At 39.8% G+C, this 20941-nt stretch overlaps 1 protein-coding gene across 1 annotated transcript; it reads left to right on the top strand.

Moving 5' to 3' along the window:
* The first annotated feature begins 169 nt into the window (after positions 1–169).
* On the top strand, positions 170–20721 carry LOC131591779 (homeobox protein DBX2-like). The gene is made up of 4 exons (XM_058862824.1): positions 170–819; positions 12778–12873; positions 17411–17598; positions 19991–20721. Exons 1-4 carry the CDS (start codon positions 486–488, stop codon positions 20312–20314), a joined length of 942 nt encoding a protein of 313 aa, XP_058718807.1. The 5' UTR covers positions 170–485; the 3' UTR covers positions 20315–20721.
* The last annotated feature ends 220 nt before the right edge of the window (positions 20722–20941 follow it).

Raw genomic sequence — 20941 nt, forward strand, 5'->3', positions numbered from 1 at the left:
CTCATGGGATCATTAGGTCGACATGATCTCTCCGCGGCCAGCACCGGAGCCACTTCCCCGCCGGGACGGAGGCCAGCGGCCTTGTCCTTCCCCTGCTGTCGCCTCGCACAGGTGCACCCCTGGGCGGGAGGCGCGACCCGCCGCCATGTCGGGGCGGGCACGGCGGGACAGCCACCTCGGCTGCCGCCCTGCCCCCTCCCCGGGGGGCTGCCGGGCAAGGCGGCATTGTTGGCCGCGTCCATCACTCCTCGTCCCCGGCTGACATAATGAATGCGCTTGGACACACCTTCCAGCCCGGCGGAGAGACGCTGCGTCTCCACGGACAGCTTCGCCGAGCTCTCCGCTCCGCTCCCCACAGCCCTCGGGGAGGCGCCCCGCCAGCCCGCCCGGCCGCATAGCCCGGCGCCCCGTCCCAGCCCAGTGAGGGGCCGCGGCGGCCGGGCCGGGCTGGGCAGGGCAGGGCGAGGAGGGTAGAAGCCCTCGCTATGCTGCCCAGCGCCCTTTACTGGGACCTGGTGGGCTCCTCGGCTCTCCTCAACCTGCCGGCGGCGCCGGGCTTCGGCAACCTGGGCAAAAGTTTTCTCATCGAGAACTTGCTGCGGGCCGGGGCGCCGAGCCCTGCCCAGCTCCGTCCCCTTCCCGCCAACCCCGTGCCCCTCAAGCTGTGCCCCGCGGCGGAACAAATCAACCCCTCAGGGGGTCCCTTCCCGGCAAGATGGGCTTTCCAAGTGCTCAACCCCTCTGCGGCGGACGGCGGCCGCCCGCCAGCGCGGGCCGCGGCGGCTGAGAGAGCCGGCATCTTCCCGCCGGCGGCCACAGGTGAGCGCGGCCCCCTCCCCGCGTCCCGCCGCCGAAGGGACGGCACCGAGGGGCTTTCCGAGGGCTCGGCCCCGCGCTCCGCACGGCGGAGACAGTGGCGGAGAGGCGCGGCCGCTCCGAGGAGCCCGCAGGCGGCGGCGGGACGCCGAGCCCCGCTGGGTGCCGTACCGCCGGGGTGCGGCGGGGGCTGCCCCGGGCTCCGGCCGAGGGTCTCGCCCTACCGCTGGCAACGGGACGCCGAGGAACGGGGAGGGGGGCGGTGGTGCGGGCCTCCGGGCGGCGGCTTCCGAGTGCGGCCGGGCGGCGCACCTGTGGGTGCGGAGAGCGCGGCAGAGCCCTGTGATGGCCGCGTCGGGTGCTGTTAAATGCCCCTGATCGCGGTTCTTTCGGGTCTTGACGTCCCGCAGCCTCAAGGGGTGGTAAAAGCTTCGCCGCCAACAGGCGCTCCGGGAAAGTCTGAAATCCCAAGTTTTGGGAGGAAGGCGAACGGTCCCATCTTCCTAAGCGGTGATAGCTCGGGAGGCAGCAGCCCCTTTCTCCGCACGCCCTGCCTTGCGGGACAGTAAGGCGTGAAGGACGCGGCTCCTTCTGCCAAAAGGAGAATTCAGCTATGTAGAACAGGCAGTTTTCTGGAAGTTTTGACAAAACCAGGGACGGGGGTAAAAAAAGAAAAGTTTTAAATCGGTGTAAATGTGCGTTATCAGCCGCTCGGCCCGGTGTCACACTGAGAGCCAGCGCCCCGCAGAGTGGTGGGGACCAGCTCGCGGCCGCCGGGGACCCGTGCCATGGAATTGGAAACAAACAGGTTTACAGAACCCATTCTGTTTCTTGAATGTGCCGATTTTCGTATAAATACATTTTGTGTGCGCATGAGCAACATATCTTAAGAAATATGAAGTTCTATTAGTCATGGAACTGATTGAAGTTGCATTCAATTAATTAAATTCAGTATTAGACTATCTGTATTGTATTTTGCTTTTCTGTTAGAAGATATAAATTTATTCCAATATGCGTTATTTTAAGAATTTTTATTTATGGTCACGAAGTTTTAAATGCATTTAAAATGAAAATCAGACAAGCAGAATTGTATTTATTGAATTAAGCCTTTTTGTGAAACCAAAATGGTTGTTTCGAAAACAGAAGTAATTGTTTTCTTTTCAAACACAACTTTATTTCACTTAAATCGTGGAAACTCTTCTTCAAAATCCAAAGCAGTATTTGATCCTTTAGCATTACGTTCTTTCAAGGTGGGCAGGAGAGAATCAAAGTGTACATTAACATTTCTGAATGTTCCTGACCTCTCAGGTAGGTGTTATCTTAAGCATATCAGTTACTTAAACATGTTTGTTTTAACTAACTATAGGCCAGGGAACAGGACAAGTATCATCTTCCTGCAATTCGATGAACATTATCCCTGCCTGCCCTTTGCCCTTACCCTGAAAAAAAAAAAAAGTTCTAGAGAAAATGCTGTATTTATTTGTGAAAATAGAAACAGCTGATGCCCCAGCACTCTTATTTGCCAGAGGTAAAGGTATTTTTTGGGTTTTATTTGATTGTTGTTAGTTTGTTCATCTGGAGTTTTGTTTGTTTTAAAAGGCTATAGGTAAATTACTGCAGAAGGTCACAAATATCACGTTTTGCAAATGCTTGCTTCCAGGATTATTTCTTTTTTTGATTGACGCATAGTAGTAGTTGTGATTTTAGTGTGGTAGGTCTGCCTAGTGACTTGGAGTCCAGTCCTATTCTTCTGATTCCACAGATCTTAGCAAAAGCACCAGGCTCTCAGATTTGAGTAGGGAGAAATACTAGTGTTTCCTCATTTGTTGTGCACCCAGAAGAAAATTCTCCTGTGACTGTACACTTGCAACGACTTTTATTTTCGAACAGGAATGTGTTGATTCTGATCTGACTTGTATGCCTTAAGGTGATGAGGACGCTGAGTTGTCTTAACGTTCATAAATTTGAATTAGATTGGAAGTGTCTTGCTGAAACAGTTTGTGGTTTCTAAGGAGTCTCTTGTCTCTAGTGTAGGCGTATACTGAGGAAACCGTTCAGTCAGACACTGCATTTGTGAGTAAGGCTGGGGTGGTCAGGCTGTGTGTAATTCTTGTTTATACAGTGATAGGGCAAAGGAGCATTTTGGCAGAACAAAAATTTTAGGCTTCAGGGACTAGTGAAGATATTTTAACTAAGGAATTTGTGCTAGGTATGTTTTTTTAATTTCCCGAGTTTTTTTTTAAGAATAAACGCCTAATTGGAACCTCCAAATCACGTGGCATTTTGGAAAAATCTTTTTTGAAGTCTTCAGTAAGACTGTTGAAAATTATAATGCAAGTTGTTTTCAAAAAAATCTTTCTGAACTAGCAAGTGCTTTATAGATCAAGCAGGGACTAAAAGTTCCCTAATAAACTAGGTTGGCATAAGCCAAGTTTTCTTTTATTTTTTAATTAAAAAAAAAAACAAAGAGAATTGAAAAAGTACCAGACCTTTTGGAAACAGTAATCTATATTACCCATAAAGTCCCAAATTCTGGTGAGGTTGCCAAAAGTTCTTAAAAAGAAGGAAGTGTAAAATCACACCAGGGGCTGAACTGAATAAGCTGAACTTTTTTATATGTATCCACATTACCTACAAAGGAAAGACATGAAGAAAACACTCAATTTTAGGGTACCTTTTAACACTCCATAAAAGTGCTAAAGAATGTAAATCCTTTATTCTTTCAGTAAATTGAAAAACTCTTATCCATGGTGGCAGAGAAGACCAGGTGGGATGGCTTTCTTGATCTGAACTATCTGGTCATGGTAATTTTTCCTTTTGTAACTCCTCAGCAACTGAGTTGTATCGGCAAGTTTCCTTCCCATAATTTATAGGTTTCAAAGTATTAGTTGGACTGTTTCAGGTGCTTGTCTGCATGTGTTTTTTATTTATATTTCCTACAAAACTATTATGAATAAAAAACTGAACAAGTCCTCAGAAAGTGTCACACCCTAAATATTACATCATCTAATGAGCTTGATAGAAATAAATATATTTGTCTGTAAAAATTTAAATAATCACTTTCCATCGTTACATACATTTAAAAAAATTAAATCATCATAGGTGTTTGAAATTAGTTTGGTTTCATTTAAGAAGAACATGAAGAAAGAGTGTGTTACATAAGACTTAGGAAGGAAAAGCAGAAGGAGCATTACTGCAATACAATAAACTCATGAGCCTTCTGCAGTGGTATGCCAATTTATACTGGCTTGGCATTCCCACAGGCTTTCTTGCACTTTGCTTGAAGCCCCTTTGCTCTTTGCTGTCCTCAATTTCTTGCTAATCTGGGTTTTAGTCCCTTGACTCCAAGCCTATTGTTGTCTTCTGGATAAATTAGAAGACTTGACAGCTTTCTTCAGTGTTTTCTGACATATAAAAATTTCCAGATGATGCTGAGATGCTGTGCCTTGTAGCACAGGTGCTGTAAAGAGGTCAACTCCACATATTTATTTCCTCATGACTTAGTTTCCAGAAATATTGGCTGACACTAGAGCTGAGTGACCTTCTTGGGAAATATGAAGTTACTCTGCTACCTGGAATAATTTTTCTGAATATTTCTGCTCTTAAGTAATTTTCCCTGGAGGAAGTTGACAGAAAGTGCTTTACAACCTGAATATGTTCATGTGGAAAGAATATGTCTTACTGCTTTAATTTTGGCATTTTTATAGATTGACAGAGAGAGGAGATTGCAAAATGCAACAAAACCAACTGTGAGATAATTCCATTGTAAAACCTGCTGAGAAATTTATCTTAGGGGATTTTTACGTAAAGCATCAGCATACATAGAGCAGAATGAAGGACAGCACATGTAAAAGGAATTGGAAGAACTATACAGTAAATATAAATTTGACTTACAGTAAGCATCTGTACTTTATGCATATCCAGATACATTTGTGCTATTTATTATGCTATTTGTGCATTCTTTCTGTAACATTTGGGTACTTTACATTTTGATGCAGTTATCATCACAATATGCCAGTGAGAGGAGAAATTTCTACTGTGTAGAGGAGAAGCTGGACCAAAAAGAAATGAGGTGACTTACCTAAGATAATACAGAAAACTGGTATCATTGCAAGGAAATTAATCTAAGTCTTTTGCAGGCTAAGTCTCTGGAAAATTATGTCAGTTTTTGCCTTCTCAGGTAATGACAATAGTTCTGTCCTGTATTACTTACTTGAATCGAACATACTTTATTTCACATATTTAATAAACTATCTTGTGTTTCTTTATGACAACCAGGAGATAATTAAATTACTGAAATTTAAGTGATATTTTTTACTTTCCTTTTGGACCTCTTCTTAGTGAATTAATGTATATTAATTATTGATTTTGAGCCAACTGGCAGCCAGAGAGTGTCCTCAAGCGACATGTAACACTAGCTTTCAGTAAAATAAAAGAGAGGAAAGAGCCCAATGTTTTGTCTTGACTCCCTCTAACTCAGGCAACAACTTGACTGACAAGTGTTAGGATTTTCTTGTTTTGTTGGTGTTTTTTGGAGATAGAAAGCTTCTTTAAGGAGGGGAGATCTATTTGGCATCTTTTCTTATTCCCTGATTGCCAGGAACACTGAGACACCGTAATTGTTTTGAAAGTTTGTCTTTGGAAGCAAAGAAGTTTTTGTAACTATTAGAAATCACATACTCTGTCCAGCACGTTTCCTGTTTCCAGTTAACTTTGTGAGCCATTTAATAGAATTGGTCTGGAATGCCCAGCATATCTTAAGAGTGGCTGCAAAATGGCTTTTAAAGGACAAACTGTTGTCCTCATTGTGAGGTTGCCAGAGCTAGACTAGTGCCAGATACTCTCCGACCCAGCCACTAGTCTGGCAGTCTGTGCTCAGTGAGGAGTATGAGCACTGGCTGGACACTGCTTCTTCCTTTGGCTACTCTCATGATGCCATCTCCTAAAAGGAAGGAGATCCTGACTTTGGTCCTTGGCAAGATTTAGATACTGCCAGAAAATTTCAGAGCTGCACCAGGAAGACAAGTGATGGAGTTTGTAGAAAAAAAATTGACTGAGGGGAAACCATGGAATCAGTCATGCCTGCAGTTAGTAAATTAACTTCTGTAAAATGTATTTTGTACAGCAGGAAGAGCTGGTCTTCTGAAATCTTGTAGTATATTGCTCATAATTTTAGAAAACACATGACTGTGGTAAGGATTAATCTCATCAGTAAACTCAAGTGCAGATTTCAGGTTTTATTGTACTGTGTCTTTTTCTGTTAAGAAATCCTCTTAAATTTTGAAAGGCAAGTTCTCTGCTTCCATTGCCCTCTGAAGGTGTTTTGCATTATTTTATAAAGCAGCTCTGCAAAATAACTGATGCTTTACATAGTACTTTTGCAGTCAATCATGATCCCATAGCAGAAAGAGGAGGTATTTTTTTCAAAATGAAAACAACTGCTGGTGGACAGTAGGAGGCTGTTTCAAATGTTAGATATGTAGACCCTGATATTTATAAAATTATATATATTTAATATACATCTACATATTTTCAGTAACCTGGACAGTGTTTCTTCGAGGTGACTTGTCACTTTGGAGAAGTGGCCTTTGCTTTGTGCTGAAAAGCTTATGGAAACTTTTCATGAGAGGCTGCTTTTGTCTGCAGTTGTAGCACATAATTCTCTTGAAGTATTCTGAGTGTCTGTTGAGAATGTTACCTCCTTGTGACCATGTGAATATCTCAACTTTCAACTTGAAAAAGTATTTCCTTGTACAAATGTAATAATACTAAACCCCTTGAGTTAAGAAAAAAAAAATTAACCATGTTATTTTTTATTCTAACACTGTTTATATTATCTTGAGACTTTTGTCTATTTGGAGCTAGCAATACTGCAAAAAGTAAAGACTGCTCCAGGTAAAAAATTTTGGCTAATCAGTGCCTACCACAGGAATAAATGGTGCATTTTGGCCTATTGTAAGATTTTGAATTAGGGCTGCAACAATTAAATGCCAGTGAAATGTTCTCTTGCAGCAGCTGACCTTAATTTTGCCATGCTTGAGGGAATAATATCTAAACAAATTGCAATATGTTGAAAATCAAAGAAAATAACTAATGTCTTTCTAGCTGAATTTTTACATTTTTTAGAGTCTTTATGGCTGTACAGATGATAATACTCTTTTGATGTTACCTATGAAGGATATGAAGAATGTCATAGTAATTCAGCTGTTTAATAAAAAGTAGGAATCTTGTCTAATCTGTAGTCAATACAGAGAGATGCCTCCAGAGGATGAGACACTTTCTGTGTCTGTTTTAAAGTGATTAATTGTTATGTAGAGCTACTTATCTCTTCTGTACAGGACTGTACAGGAGGCCAAGACAAGGAACTTGGGCAAGACATGGAACTTTCAGACAGAGAACTGACGGTGATGCCTGTTTTGACAAGAACTGGTAATCATAAAGTGCTGAGGCACACTAGTACATGGGCATCCTGAGGAAGGACAATGCCAGAAAAGAAGCTGGTAAATCCCTAGGTAGATTCCCATCTTCTCAATAGCAAGGCTGTGTATGAGGCATGGAGAGGGTAGAAGCCACAGTTACTCCTGACACCAGGTACCCATGGAGTCTTTGGCGAACATTGTGGAGATTGGTTGTTGCTTTGAGTTGTAGAGGTGAGATCTGACAATGCATTGTCACCTGCCTCTGGCTGCTGTATTTCCTCAGGCAGTGAAAATCATGTACAACAAATTACAACATAATAATTAGGCATGTGAATGATGCCTCTGAAAACTGACGTTGATTAATATGGCTTCAGATAATCTGTAGTGTGATGCTCCTGGCCATTGCATTGCTGTAGATGTGGTGATTATGCTGTTAACACATTTCAAGCCTGTTTTAGGGGCTGCTCTGCCCATTTTTCAAAGCCCCACCATGACCCAACATATAAATGCAAGCCAATTTCTTGCATCCATGTTTTGTGTAGGATTTAAAAATATGTATATTTAGGACTTTAAAACCCTTTCCATGAATGTTTGACAATTTTTTAAAACTGATCTGTGGATGCTACTCTGCTTTGCCCTTTTGGCTTGACTTCCTTTGAGCATTCATGTGGCTGTGTTTTCCAGGAATAAATAGGAAGCAAATGGTAATTTGAGAGGGCAGCTAAGCCATTTCTGAGGGGTCTTGCACCACACGCTCTTGCAGTAAGTTTTTCCAGTTCTATATGATGGCAGTTGCTTTTGGGTGAGATACGGCAGTGGCTGCTGCTTTGTTCTCGCAGCTGGAGGCTCCTCTTCAGCTGGTTGAAATGCTTTGGGGTTGCACAACTGCTGCTGGAGCACTGCACTCTAAAGACAGTAACTGCTAGGGGAAGAACCATGACTCATCATGAGGTCCAGGGCTTGTGGTTCAGGAGCAGAAATGCAGCTCAACTGGATCACTAAGCTGGCAGAGCTGCTGCTGGACTGCTTTTCAGGGAGCTCTTCATGACATGAAACTTCCCTGCAGCTTTGGCCTGCTTTAAATGTTGCTAAGAATGATACAAGTAGGAAATTGCAGTTGTGCTCATGTTATGGACACAAACCATCCAAGGTTCTCAGATGAAATGTGATAATTTCACTGATGATATATTTAAGGGTCCTGCCAGGGCTGGATCCTTGGCATCAAGGTGGAAAGCAGTTCATGTAGATTTAGCTATATTTGGAGAATTTAAGTGTTCATGCAGCTTGAGGTCTCTCTGGTCCTGTTCTTAGTTTTGTTATCTGGCTCTGGGCAGTTTTCTGAATGATTTTTTTGGAGGTGTTCCAGCTCTCTTCACACGTTGATACCACATATTTATCAGTTATCTTTAAAGCTCCACAACAAACTAGCAGCATGTGCAGTGAAGGAGCCTGTATAATACCAGAAGTCCAGAAGTTTACCATCAGTTTCACTTTCCCTCAATAGCCATTTTTCTTTCACTCCTTCCCGCTTTCCCAATGGCTGATAGCCTACATACATTCTTTACTGAGCTATTTCACAACAGTAGAATTAGGGAGAGTAAACAGTGTCCTTAATAACTTATAATAACTTAATAACTGAACTGGACTGTATTTGGGAACCTTACTCTCAAAATGATGGATAGTTGGAGGGAAAACTTCTGATCCCATTGTCAGTATGACTTTATAATGGAAGGGCTTTTGAATTTAGAATATTTTCAGAGCAGGCAGTGTATTTTAAAATACTAGTATCTGAACTGCTTTTTGAATTTTAGCACTAGATAAGCTTGAGGTTTAGTATAATACATGTTTAGTATTATTTTATTGTCTGTAAAATGATTTCTATTCACAAAGGTAAATGTAGTGCACATTATTATTAAAATTTTGCATACAGCACCAGTGTCAAAAGAATTTGTTTTGTGAAAAAAAACCAAAAAACAAAACCACAACACCTAGGTATTTAATACTTTCATATGTATGATCCAATACATTTTCTTTTAAGGCATATAGTACAGTTTTTGGAGTGTCAAAAAGCACTTACATCATACTTCAATGCTTTTCATGCATGTGTGAAGCTAAACTTGTAAAGACTGGCTTTTGTGAAACACTTAGTTCCACACAGTCTCAGTTTTTATGAAATGAAGATATAAAGCAGAAAAAGACTTAAGTGTCCTGAATATAAGTTATTAGGATTTGGCCCCTGCTTTAAGTTCCTATACATATTTGGGAGCAATGGCTGCCTTTTTAGTTACTGTGTACCTCATTCTGGACAAAAATTGGCACATATTCTCACTTCTCAGTAATTTTCATCCTTATGTGAACAGCAAGGAGTGTTTGCTTTAGGTCTCTTGATCAACAGATATTGATAGAGTTGCTGTGATATATGTGAAAAGAAAATAATAGGTAGTGCTTCCTCTATATTGTTCTCAAAACTGATAGGTATTATGTCATTTCTACAGGTACAATTTCAGTATAATTCTGAAATACAGTTATAACAAATATTTTTCTCTGGACAATTTTAATTCTGTTAATGGAGTTGCATGCAGCTAGTGGAAGCCATTTATTGTGATGAACTGTGTTGTTTTTATCAAAGATAAAAAATATACTTGGATACATTATGTTGAAGCATTAACATTTTTCTCTATGTAGAGCTCCTATGACAGAGTTGAGTATCCCTTGAGTATCACATTTTTTTTAACAGATGTAACTCTGCAAAACTGCTGCATTTTGGTTTGAGTGCAACAGCTTCAGTAGATGTAGGGATGTACTTTCATGTACATAATGTAAAATTCATCTGTGCGTCAGTATAGCTGCAGCACATTAAAAAAGGCTATTTTTATACATAATAGCCTTTAAAAAAGGCTATGGACATACATGTTGGCTACAGGTGTAGAGACATCATGGCATTGTTTATTCCCCAGGATCTAGACTAAATCTTGAGAAGTGAGCTCAGGAACCTTTTTGTTCAGAGTTATGTGAGGATGTCACGTGCATCTTATTTCTTAAGCAAATATTCTGCTTCAGAGAGATATGTGCCCTGCAGGCAGAAAAAGCAGCAGTTGGTTGAAAGAATTAAATAAAATACCCGGGAAAGCCAGGCTCAAGATTTCCATCAACTTGAGCAGAATTAGGGTCAAGATCTCTTCTGTTTGCATTGTGGTACTGTGCTAGTGTATTAAATCATTGTCAGCAACTTCCATGAAAATGTATTTCTTCTTTGGAGTTTGCTTAAACAAAGAGTTTGCATAAGTTTTCACACGGATCCATCTTCAGACCTTTATGTATGCAGCTTACTTGTTGAGAGATGTAGTGAATGGAGGAAACTGTCCTTTCCTATTCCTGTCATTACTTGCAGGAGCATGCTGTCTATCTAAATCCATTGCTGTTCCATTCTGATTTATCCAGGTGTCTCTGCTTTTATCACGTATCATTATGAACCCCACATTATCAAAACAGAGCGAGGAACTGGACAGAGTTAAGAAACTACAAGAGGGAATATCAAGGACAGAACAACATGTCTGACCAAAATTGCCTGTCTGAATAAGGTGCTGGAGCAATGGTTGGAGGGAATAGGACATTATGGCTGTCAAGACATTAAAGACATTTAAGAAGAAAGCAAGGGAATGGAGTGTGGTATCTTCTGTATTCCAAGTTATATTTTCAGAAGTGGAGAGTTTTACCTGACTGTAAGGGAAATTTGATAAAAGCATGAGGAATGTGCCTCCTAAGGAAGGGAGGAAAAGCCCCTTCACCTGGGATTCTGGGAATTGCAGAGCATAAAACATACTGTCAGTGACGAGCTCTCATGTCCAGGAGCTTGGCTGATATTTATCTTCTACAGCTCCTGTGCTTCTTGAGTTAGTCAAATCCTTTCCAGCTTACACACTTCCTCAGTTGCATTGAAACCCTTTGGATATATGGGATAGGTAGTATTTGCCTGCATGTTCTGTACTATTCTAAGTTTCTAAGGATGTGGTTCCACATTTGATGGTCTTGTGTGGTAAAGAAGCTTTAGAATACTAATGCCTAGTGTACATAATTTTTTTTTGTAAAGTTTTTCAAGTATATGCCTCAAAACCAGGCAATTAATTTGTATTTCATTAGAAACATCAACATTTCAATAGAAAGCTGTTCCAGCAAAATTATTATCAATCAGCAATTGCAAGTTAATACTTAAAAAAATGTTTTGAGTTAGACCTGCACAACAATAGTATTTTTTCTCTGGGATAACAGCAAATGTAAGGCTCAGAAAACTTACTTTGAGGTGCTAATACATATTGAACAACCTAATTTTGAGTGATCTTTATTTTTAATTCCAGTTGAAAAGCTTTTAAAAATTAACAGCATGGCTTAGATACATTTATCTATTTAACTTCCATTGTGATTATTGATTTTTTTTTTTTTTTAACCTAAGTGTGCAGTTACTTTTTTTTTTTGTTTTTGGTTGTTTTTTTTTTTTTTTTTACTTATTTTTTTTTCTGGATATTTGTACAACTACAGTACTGGCTCTAGAAGCACTTACTTTCTGCCTAAACCAAAACAAGAAAGTGACAGAGATGTTTTGATGCTGATCACATTTTACAAGTGTACTTGTTCTAGCAAGCATGATGTATCTTTTTTCAAAACCAGAAAGTATTCCAGGTTTCATAGTTCACTAGTACAAGCAGAAATTGATAGGTAATTAAGATTAATGGAAAAGCCCATGAGCCTTATAGAAAAAAAAAAAATAAGGGATAACTAGATAATTAAGACCTTTCCATGATTTGGAAGCACTTTTTAGATATGAGAGACTTAGATTAAAAAAAAAATCTGTAGAAAATTTACCAAATATTACCTAATTCTGTGAGTTGATTTTAAAGATTCTTTTTTTTTTTTTTATCAAGCAGAACCTTCAGCAAGTGGTTTATTTAAATTTACAGCACTTTTCCAGGAAGACTTAAGTTGACAGAATAACAGAATCAGGTCGTTTAGTATGTGCTGTTAGAGCTCAGCTGTTTCATCTCATGGCATTTTATAAAGTTTATTAATAAAGGTTTCTTGTTGAGGATGTTACGGTTTGAGTGCTGTTAACAGCACTGGAGTACTAGCTGATTTTTTTTTTCTAAGATTACATGCTTACTGGAGTTATTTCAAATAAGTTTCAGATTCTTTATACTCATTATTTCAACAACATATTATTGAAACAATGTGTTCAATGCCAGTATTTAGGGAAAACCCTATAATTACGGCAATTACAAAGGGAAAGTTCGAGTCTGCAGAGCTTCATTCTCGTACATATAGGGAGAGTTTTACACATTATAGCTAAGCTACACATGTAAAAGAACCTTGCTGAATTAAGGAGCAATTACTTGGTTTATCATTGTTTGTCTTAAAAATATCACCATCTTGAAAAAAGGAAAAAGAACTTGTGGGGCAGGACTTTACACACTGACTTTTTGGAGGACTGTTGTTATGAATATCACCTAAGCTCAATGGATAATCAATTAGATCTATGCTTTCTTTGCAGCTCTTTCCAAACACTTTTTTCTCCGAGCCCCGCCATTCTACTCGGCATGCTGCGGTGGGTCCTGTCAGCACCCTGCATCCCCCACTGCTTTTCCAAGTAAGTTTTTATGCTTCATCAGTAATGCTTGAGTTATTCTGTAAACCAAAGCAGCAGGATTTAATGTGTTCTGGAAAACTAATTGGTGATGCAATGGCAGCAGCTAATTCCTTAGTAAAATCACAGCAATCCTATTCAGAGGGTTTCCAAAGATTTATCAAACTTAAGTACACTGAGCAATTGTGAGAGGTTCCTAATGGCATTGAGACACCCAGACAGAGCTAACCTAGGAAAGTGCCTTGTTTTCAGTTTGGTAGAAACAATTCTTTAAAATCAGTAACTCTTAAAAATCAGTGTCAATAAACATTTGCAAATGAAATAGCTGGAGGATTGTAAAATGTGTGCTGCATTTTAATGTTTGTTAGGGGTGAATTATGATTCAGGAAGCCTTAGGATTATTTAAATATAACAGTCATTCTTTTTGTAGCAGTCAAATGTGTGCACATGTTTAATTTGTTTTACTTTTTTTAATCATAATGTAAAAAAATTGAAGAAGTATGTTGAAGAGAATTTTGTCCAGTGTGCATGTTCTATTCAGGATTAAGAACTGTAACAAACTTCCATTTAATCCAAAACTAAATTTAACCTTGATTGGGAAGATTGCATGAAATAGTTTAAGAATGGACAGTCATTCATGATTTTGTATTTATGGCTCAGGAATGCAAACAGAAGGAGCATTTCATTTTTCTTCAAAACAGAAAAAAGCACAAATTGCTTGTCAAATCCAAATGAAAATTGGAGCTTATGTATGCTCTGGCATATACTTTTTTATCACGGTTGCATTCAAACCATTCCTGACTAAAGTGCATGCTTTTTATGAATGTTTCAGAAGGGCAGTTGCTAAGTTGAATGATTCTTGACAAGTGAGGCAGCAAATGCTGGCAGTTTAATGAGCTGCAAGTTTCTGAGCACCTCTTTAGGGGGCTGACACTTTCCCACAGAGCGTTTTACATGGCCTAGGCTCTCCCACAATGGCTGACAGCACCATGACCAATCACCACTTTCACTTTACTCATCCACACGCGACCTCACCACAATTTTTCACTGTGCAGATGAACTTTAGGAACCATTTCACATTGAAAAGGCCTGGGCAAGGGTCAGTTGCCCTTTTGTATGGCCATAAAGCAATACTCTATGTGCCAGTCTTTTCTCCTGTCTCACATTCCAAGAGATTTTCTGGACACCATTTAAAGCACTTGACTGAAAAATAAAGCAGTGAATGAAACTGACTTTTATAGACTCATTCTAGCTCATCTTCCCATATAACCCTGTCTACCTGAAAAGGGATTTAGTGGATGAGCTGAGTGTATACAGGGACTTGCTGAATACATAGGCCCATTATCAACTGTGGGGATTGTTTATTAACCAGGACCGATACACTACTATTTTGGAAGTGACCTATTAATTGTCCATTTAACTAGAATGTATTGAATTCTAATGAAAAAATGGAAACCATGACTAAAGCTTTTACTTGCTCCTTCAAGGTGGTCTTTGCCATGAAGGCAAATGAAGATTGTTCCACAGATTAAGAGGACATTTATCACTATATATTAGGATACAAAGGGAAGACTTAACAAAAATCAAACCAGCAACATAGGAAATTTATCTCAGCAGCACACTAAACCTTCTGTTGCATGTTCAGAATGATGAGCTGCAAGCTGACATATTTAATTTTGCTGGAATTGTTGAAATGTATAAATAACTGCCTATCCCACTGCACTGAAAAATCCTATAATCCACAAACTGAAATTTAGTTTTTATATAACAGTTGGAATGCATTCTAGAAAATGGCTTATTTCTAAAAAAATTCTTTAGGCTACTCATTTGGTGGTAGGTCTCAGATTTTTTTGACCCATGTGCTGCTTGTTAATGCTTCTGAACATTCTGCTCAACATTAAAGTTTGTTTAGTTAATCTTTTAAAATCCATCACATATTGTGCCTTAGAGTGTAAAGATGCCTCACTATTAAGTTGGTCTAATATAGGTGTTAAACTGGACCCTACATACTGCCTTGTACAGGAATTAATTGGTGCCTCAGGGCACTAGCAGGAGGTTGTTTCCTTGCTGATTGACTGTTAACAACCAGCCAGGCAAGACAAATTTTAAGGGGTCACATAATTTGGCGTCCTCTGTCCTTGGCTGACAACTCCATTGTGGAATGGAGGCAGGGAGGCAAGGACCAGCCCTGTTACGCCTCTTCCCTTGCTGGTGTCTCTCATCCCCCAGTGGGGATGAGAGAAGGTACCAGTTCTGCTGCTGCTGGACTGTACCTTCCAGTAAACCTCAGAATAGCTGACAATTCAGCTGAAACTACTAAGAGGCTACCTGGAAAAAGGTACCTAAATTCACTGAGTTTGAGCTAGAAAGAGAGAAAACATGCCTGAGGAAGGAAGGCTCCCAGCTTGCCCCCAGTTTTGGCCACGATTGGAATATGCAGTGGGGGTTATGAAGAGATTCTGCAGTCCCCAGAGAGATATCAACCTGGCTTGCCCCTTGTGGAAACCTCCATTGTGATATTTTGACTTTTGTTTGGTTTTTTATTTTATTTTTATTTTGTTTTTGTTTGTATGGTTTTGGATGAAGTCTGACTGTGTATCACAGAGTAATAAATATCAGGAAATTAACCAGTAGTATGATTTTTGTATCTGGTCTTAGATATAATTTTGAAAATTGAAATACATCTGTGTAAACTAAAGGTTATTTATACTGTAACATTGTGAATCATAATAATTCTTTTTTACCACACACTGTTATGAGGGACAAATATAAAGATCTTGAAAAGTACAAGAAAAAGTACAAGAAAAGAATTGGCAGAATGCAGTGGCCTACAAATCAGTAATGTTTCACAGGGGTAGTCTTATTTTAGGGAATAATTATTGTACACTTGCTCAGCTTCTGATACTCTGGTCAGAGCTGGAAGCAGGATGCAGGGGAATGTATGTAATATCAAACTGGTAACACATAGCTACAAAAGTATTTAGTCAACTCTGCAAGACATACAGATACATACTTCAGTTTCACATCATTTTACTACAATATCCTCAGTATATGTGTGTTTGTTTTTCTGTGGGTGTTTAAAGATACATATACCCATGTGTATATATATATATATATAGTATTCAGAAGTTGAAATGTGATGTAGCCCCAAGGAACAGTTTGTGGAAACTGCATCTGGATTTCATTAATATTTTCAAGAGCACTATATCGATTGAAAAAAAATATTTCATTTCCCCCCCAGCCCATTACAGCTGAATAGAATTGATAGCCTTTTTCACCAAAAAAAATGTTTAGTATTTTAGAGAAACTGCTTTTCAGCGGGAATTTGCCTTTGGCTTCGATATGAAAATGATCAGATCGATTGTAGGAATTGAGCAGCAGCATACCTTTGCTGCTGCTGTAACTATAAACTGGGAGGGCAATCTAGGCTGTGGATGTGAGAAGGTGGACAGCAGGAGGACAGCTTGCATCTCCTACAGCAAGACTGTAGGTTTCAGTGGCTGTACAGCCATGGCACAGGTCTCTGAGCCAAAGTGCAGCTGTTTCCTGGCCTGCTTGCATCTCCCTAGTTATCACATGCCTCCTTGATGATGGGCCCTATTCATCTGGTCCCTGCTCCTGCTTTTCCTGTATGAGTATTTGAGGAAGCTGGGAGCACTGGAAGCATATGAAACTTCACCAAGGACTGTTTCTCCTACACCATATCTTTCTAGGGGAGAGGGAGCATGGCAGAGCTCTAAGGCTTTAGGTTTTATTGGGTGTGAGGAGCACGAGAGATTTATCTTGGGGTTCTGTGCTCTTTGTGTGACCACTTCTACTTCACTGCAACTCTGTCCCCCAGTTTTGAGGCTGTTTTCCAGGGTAGGGCTCCCTCTAGCATACATTAAGGGGATGTCATTGGATTCACTGAAAACTGTCCTCCCAGGATTTGCTATGAGATGTCAAAGGATTAGAAACAGGCTGAAAGAAGTAAGTCCAAGTACTCTCCAAATCCTCTAATAAAGAAATTGCTGCAGTTTCCAGACTAACTAAGTGAATGACCAGGGATTTTCTGAGAAATAGTTCACTCTGAAAGTCTTTCCTTAGGAAAAAAAAAAAAAAAGAAAAAAAGGAAAGCCTACTTAGTTTCTTTGAATCAATATTACTGACCACTTTTATCTAATTTTACATTCCACACAGGGAATAAGTAAACTCATAGGAAAACTTGTTGCAGTTTATTCAGTGGAGAGCACAGGCAAAGAATAGTGACGTTCCTCCATGACTGTATTTGAATTTTGCAGTAGAATGGGCTCTGTCCTAATATTCCTCTTTGAACTCATCTGATTTACTTTATACCATGTCAGGGGGAGACTCTTGACTAGTGACAGCACCTCTAGATCCAAGTGAGAATTTAATCCTTAATGAACATAACTGAGCATTACAACACACTTATAACACCAACAAATCCAAAGTGGGACAAGAGTCTGCAAGCATTGAACAGCACTTAATATTCTCTGGTATGTGCTAGATGTTATGGGAAACTCTCATCTCTTTCCACTAGGGGAGGAAAGTGTGCTGCCTCTTCTGACCCAGGAATCTAACTCCAAATCCCGGAGAGGCATATTAAGAAGAGCTGTCTTTTCTGAGGACCAGAGGAAAGCTTTGGAGAAAATGTTCCAGAAGCAGAAGTATATTAGTAAAACAGACAGGAAGAAACTGGCCCTTAACCTGGGTCTAAAGGAGTCTCAGGTAAGGAATTTTTCCCTTTTGGGGAAAAATATTTAAAATAGCTTTGAAGGAGGAAAAATGAACAGTTCAGGGGGAGCCCTGAGCTCTTTTACTTGCAAAGACCTCAGTAAATCAGTGGTAGTTTAAACCAGGGAATACTTTAACAGTTTCCTGTATGTATACATTCAAAAATTGATCACTCCATTTTTACACAAAGAGACATGACCTGTGCGTTTCATTTCCAACTCCTTTTTTTTGCTGTCTGACAGAGCCCCTGTGGAAGGTTTGGTGTTGGGAACTATGCTCCATCCCACTACTCTAAAGGCAGTGGAAAAAAACATGAGAGCATAGACCATTCCTTCATTCCACTGAGCACCCTTTGCACTCACAGATGAGCGACTAGGGATAAGGCAGTCAACAGCAGTTCCTTTGGAATGGTTCTGCCCCAAGAGACAGGCAGCCATTCCTATGGAGAGACACTTGACTGCACAAAGAGATTTTCAAGCTGAGAGATACCTTAAGGAGAAAAACCTTGCAGGATGACCTTCTAAAACACTCCCATTTTACTTACCAATTCACATTTTATAGGATTTTTTGCATGAATCTGAGTTGGTCTACTGCAGGATTTAGAGTTTAGCTGAAGATCTAATACCTCCAGTGAGCTTTTCTGATTGAACAACTACATTAATAGTGGTGCTGAACAGCAGTAGCCCAGTCTGGAATCTTGGGGGGCTCATCTAACTGCAGATAAAAACAAAGGAAAAGAGCCTGGCTTGAAGAGCACAAAATCTGAAAGAAACTGTGAAAAAAAAAAGTTTATGAGGGCATGTTACAGCAGAAAATTAACACGGTAGTTGCTGACAGGTAGGATTCTGAAGGAGCTGGAGTAGATGCAGCCCTCTAGATTGCAGCTGAAAATACTGAGAGGTCACAGTACAATTTTGTTTCTTTGCATGCAGTAGGAGTGAAAGTGCTTAAGATATGAGTGCAGAAGCTGTCTAGGGGACAGAAAAGTCTGGGAATGGTGGTGAGAGCTCTCATCATCTTTATCTTGGAGATTTTCAGAACTTGAAAAGGCTCTCAACAATTTGATCAAACTTTGCAGTTGGCTCCAGTTTGCACAGTTTAAATCTGCTGGTCTGTGGTGGTTCCTTGCAACCTGATGACTGACACCATTGCAAGCACTGCAACAATAAACAAAAATAAGCAGTGTGGTGTTTCTCAGTGTGATGTACAGAACTGTAATCTCTGCAGGAAAACTATTTCAATGGAAATGTGTAATTGCATTCACCAGTGTGCTGCCTAAAAAATTTCCCCAATTGTAGTCAAATTCTTAATATTACAGTTATTTCCTTGAGATTATTTACTGTGCTCATGTTATTCGAGAGAGCTTGGGGTTGTAAAAAATAGTGTAATGATACACAGAACACAACTACTACTCCAAGAATATGATTTCATGACAGTGACAGACCAGATGATATTTGTCTCTTTTTTTTATTCTCCTCATGAGAGGAAGAGAAGTTGCTGTGAAGATTACTTCTTAAATTTTCTGACCAGTTGTGCTGGAGGAACAATACCTGTCATCTAAGACAATGATTCTCAAACCTTTGAAACCATAGCCCCTTTGTCTTCATATCAAGTATCTGAATACTAGACCTAAAAGCAAATGTTCAAGGGAAAAGAGAACACAGTCTGAATAATTTGATTGATCACTCTCACCTTTCGTCTCTTCATGTAAAACCAGTTCCTGGTTGTATATTCCCTCAAGCTTTCCCCAGCATTTCATAAATGCCTTTGAATGCTTGTGTTTAAGAGTTGCAGCTTAAAGTTTTTGAAAAGTTGATTTTATCTCAAAATCACATGGGTTCTAGACAACTCCTTAAAAACTGTAGTCAGGCAGACAAAATGTCTTTAAATCCTCAGTCCTGTGTCCTACAACACATTTTTCAAAGCTGTATGGCCAAGCTGATTTTAGCTATGTTTGTGGAAGGTACAGTCGTGCTGCTTCGTACAGCCTGTGTTTAATAGAGGCCTTCACACCACCAGTAATATCACTTAGTTTTCTTAATGGTGATACTGATTTTCTCTGGGAGTTCTCTTCTGTCTAGAAGGATGTTGCTATAGGAAGCTCTTCTATCCCTAGCTATTGGGCTGTCCATTTTCCAGTCTAAGCTAAGTAATCACCTGTTGTAGAGCATGAAAGTCAAGGAGAATATTTGTTCCAGGTGTAATAAATAGTGATGGGAAAATCCTCAGATAATGTCAGTCAGCTGGCTTCACTGAATCGCTACTGTAACAACGAATAAGGAAATGAATATATGAAACTGAGAGGATGGAAAGAGAAAAAGCACTTGTTAGGGCAAAGTTGCTTAGAGCAAAGAATGATAATTAACTCTCATTAACTTGCAAACAGGTGAAAATTTGGTTTCAGAATCGAAGGATGAAATGGCGAAACTCCAAAGAAAAAGAAGTGCTTTCTAACAGGTGCCTCCAAGAAGAAGGTCTTCAGGAGAACTACCTCTCACGATCCACCATGAATTTTACCTCCCCATGCCCATCTGTGTGGGAAATGTCTGAAGAGCGGGCAAGTCCAAGGTGGAGAGAGCATTCTCCAGGAAATTCTGAAAGACTGACTAGTACCCGACCACCTCCAAGAGCAAATTCATTGCAGAGCCCACTCTATTTGTATCCTGACCAAGACACTGCAAACAAGGCATCATCAAATGTAAGGGAGTAGGGGCAGTTTGTAAATGGAGTGGGAGAGTGCAGGCTTCAAATGAGCAGTCTTTTAAGATTAACAATATTTGAACATTGTAAAGTTAACTAGTTTATGCTTCAAAAACATGCTAAAGTCTAACACATTAAAATTGCAAACAACTAATGATTTAAGAAGTATTCGTCAATATTCAATCTTTTCTTGTGTCTTTTCCAGTGTTATACTGACCTTTAAGTAAAATAGGAACTGATGGTAAGTAAAATGAAGTGAAGAGCATGAAGCTGAATTTGTGCTCTGATTTATACATCTGCACTGTATGTGATGCTCATTAAAACACACAGTAATAGAGAGTCAGTTTTATTTCTCATTGTAGTCAGACCAATTAATTTCTTCTGTGCATGAGATAAGAAGAGTTCTGTTTCTCTCAAGACAGTAAGTGATTTTGGGTTCTTTTAGAAATTCATTAACACAATAGATTCATATGGACAAATATAAGCATTTTTGGTGTGTTTTCTCCATCTGTCCTCACCTATGTCAGTATTCAATTAGCTTTATTATGATCACAGGTCAACTGATAACTTTGGTAAAGTATGCAATATTAAAAGGCAATCAACCTACTCTATAAATACTCTGTGTTTAAGGAACTCA

Source organism: Poecile atricapillus, chromosome W (genome assembly GCF_030490865.1).
Source record: "Poecile atricapillus isolate bPoeAtr1 chromosome W, bPoeAtr1.hap1, whole genome shotgun sequence".
Classification (NCBI taxonomy): domain Eukaryota; kingdom Metazoa; phylum Chordata; class Aves; order Passeriformes; family Paridae; genus Poecile; species Poecile atricapillus.